This window comes from Alosa alosa, chromosome 15, assembly GCF_017589495.1.
Source record: "Alosa alosa isolate M-15738 ecotype Scorff River chromosome 15, AALO_Geno_1.1, whole genome shotgun sequence".
In the NCBI taxonomy this organism is placed as follows: Eukaryota; Metazoa; Chordata; class Actinopteri; order Clupeiformes; family Clupeidae; genus Alosa; species Alosa alosa.
In genome coordinates, this window is record NC_063203.1 from 31,375,463 (window position 1) to 31,377,962 (window position 2,500).

The following is a 2,500-nucleotide window of genomic DNA, read 5'->3' on the forward strand; positions in this document are numbered from 1 at the left end:
CACACACACACATCTCTTGTGGAAGAAGACCTTGTCTGTACACTCTTGGTTCTTGTAGAGGCTGACCCTGCCTGTACACACACACACACAGGACCTGTTGCATAAGACAGAGCTTAAGTTGTTAGTGGTTTCAGTTCCAATAGTAGGTTTAGAGTAAGCTTAGTTGCCATGTCAATTAACACTAAGACACACCTTCTCACCACACCCACACACACATCTCTTGTGGAAGACCTTGTCTGTACACTCTTGGTTCTTGTAGAGGCTGACCCTGCCTGTACACACACACACACAGGACCTGTTGCATAAGACAGAGCTTAAGTTGTTAGTGGTTTCAGTTCCAATAGTAGGTTTAGAGTAAGCTTAGTTGCCATGTCAATTAACACTAAGACACACCTTCTCACCACACCCACACACACATCTCTTGTGGAAGACCTTGTCTGTACACTCTTGGTTCTTGTAGAGGCTGACCCTGCCTGTACACACACACACACAGGACCTGTTGCATAAGACAGAGCTTAAGTTGTTAGTGGTTTCAGTTCCAATAGTAGGTTTAGAGTAAGCTTAGTTGCCATGTCAATTAACACTAAGACACACCTTCTCACCACACCCACACACACATCTCTTGTGGAAGACCTTGTCTGTACACTCTTGGTTCTTGTAGAGGCTGACCCTGCCTGTACACACACACACACATCTCTTGTGGAAGACCTTGTCTGTACACTCTTGGTTCTTGTAGAGGCTGACCCTGCCTGTACACACACACACACAGGACCTGTTGCATAAGACAGAGCTTAAGTTGTTAGTGGTTTCAGTTCCAATAGTAGGTTTAGAGTAAGCTTAGTTGCCATGTCAATTAACACTAAGACACACCTTCTCACCACACCCACACACACATCTCTTGTGGAAGACCTTGTCTGTACACTCTTGGTTCTTGTAGAGGCTGACCCTGCCTGTACACACACACACACATCTCTTGTGGAAGACCTTGTCTGTACACTCTTGGTTCTTGTAGAGGCTGACCCTGCCTGTACACACACACACACAGGACCTGTTGCATAAGACAGAGCTTAAGTTGTTAGTGGTTTCAGTTCCAATAGTAGGTTTAGAGTAAGCTTAGTTGCCATGTCAATTAACACTAAGACACACCTTCTCACCACACCCACACACACATCTCTTGTGGAAGAAGACCTTGTCTGTACACTCTTGGTTCTTGTAGAGGCTGACCCTGCCTGTACACACACACACACAGACACACCTTGACACACACACACACACACACAGGACCTGTTGCATAAGACAGAGCTTTGCTGTTAGTGGTTTCAGTTCCAATAGTAGGTTTAGAGTAAGCTTTAGTTGCACATGTCACACACACACACACTCACACTCACACTCACACTCACACTCACACACACACACACACACACACACACACACACACACACACACACACACACACACACACACAGGACCTGTTGCATAAGACAGAGCTTAAGTTGTTAGTGGTTTCAGTTCCAATAGTAGGTTTAGAGTAAGCTTAGTTGCCATGTCAATTAACACTCAAGACACACCTTCTCACCACACACCCACACACACATCTTTGTGGAAGAAGACCTTGTCTGTACACTCTGGTTCTTGTAGAGGCTGACCCTGCCTGTACACACACACACACACACACACACACACACACACACACAGACACACCTTGGCTCTTGTACAGGAAGACCTTGTCAACACACACACACACCTCTTGGTTCTTGTAGAGGAAGACCTTGTCAACACACACACACACACCTCTTGGTTCTTGTAGAGGAAGACCTTGTCGGCAGACACACACACACACACACACACACACACCTCTTGGTTCTTGTAGAGGAAGACCTTGTCGGCAGACACACACACACACACCTCTTGGTTCTTGTAGAGGAAGACCTTGTCGGCAGACACCACGGTGTAGAGTTTGGAGCGGAGGCCACGCAACTCTAGGTAGCCCTGCATGTCTGGGGTCAGGGTGGGGTTAAAGGTCAGCTCATAACCCTGCTGCGGCGACATCACTTCCTGCAGCACTCGCACCCACTCTGTCCTCTCAACTGATGGAAACACACAAACACACACACCAACGGATGATTACACAGCTGGCTTTTCAAGCCTGAATGACTGAATGCAACCTACAATACAAACAACACACACACACACACACACACACACTCACGGTCATTGTCGGCTCTGAAGAGAAACGTGCGGTTGTGAGTGACCACCTCAAACTTCTGGTCTCCCACACACATCACCTCAGTGATACAACAGGTAGGAATGATCCTCTTAGAGTACACCTCCTGCCAATCAATCAATCAATCGGTCAATCAATTAACCAATCTGTCAATCAATCAACCAATCTGTCAATCAATTAGCTAATTAATACAACCATCCCCTCAACATTCCATAAATCAACAAATTAATTTATGGTTCTCCCTTTTCATTTTACCCATCTATCCCTCCACACAGA

At 46.2% G+C, this 2,500-nt stretch overlaps 1 protein-coding gene across 1 annotated transcript in view; it reads right to left on the reverse strand.

Moving 5' to 3' along the window:
• Positions 1–2,500, reverse strand: part of LOC125307952 (arf-GAP with Rho-GAP domain, ANK repeat and PH domain-containing protein 1-like) — a 92,597-nt gene that overhangs the window by 48,323 nt on the left and 41,774 nt on the right. The window contains 2 exon segments of the mRNA XM_048264083.1: positions 1,906–2,087; positions 2,210–2,330. Of these exon segments, the coding sequence (XP_048120040.1) occupies positions 1,906–2,087; positions 2,210–2,330 (303 nt within the window).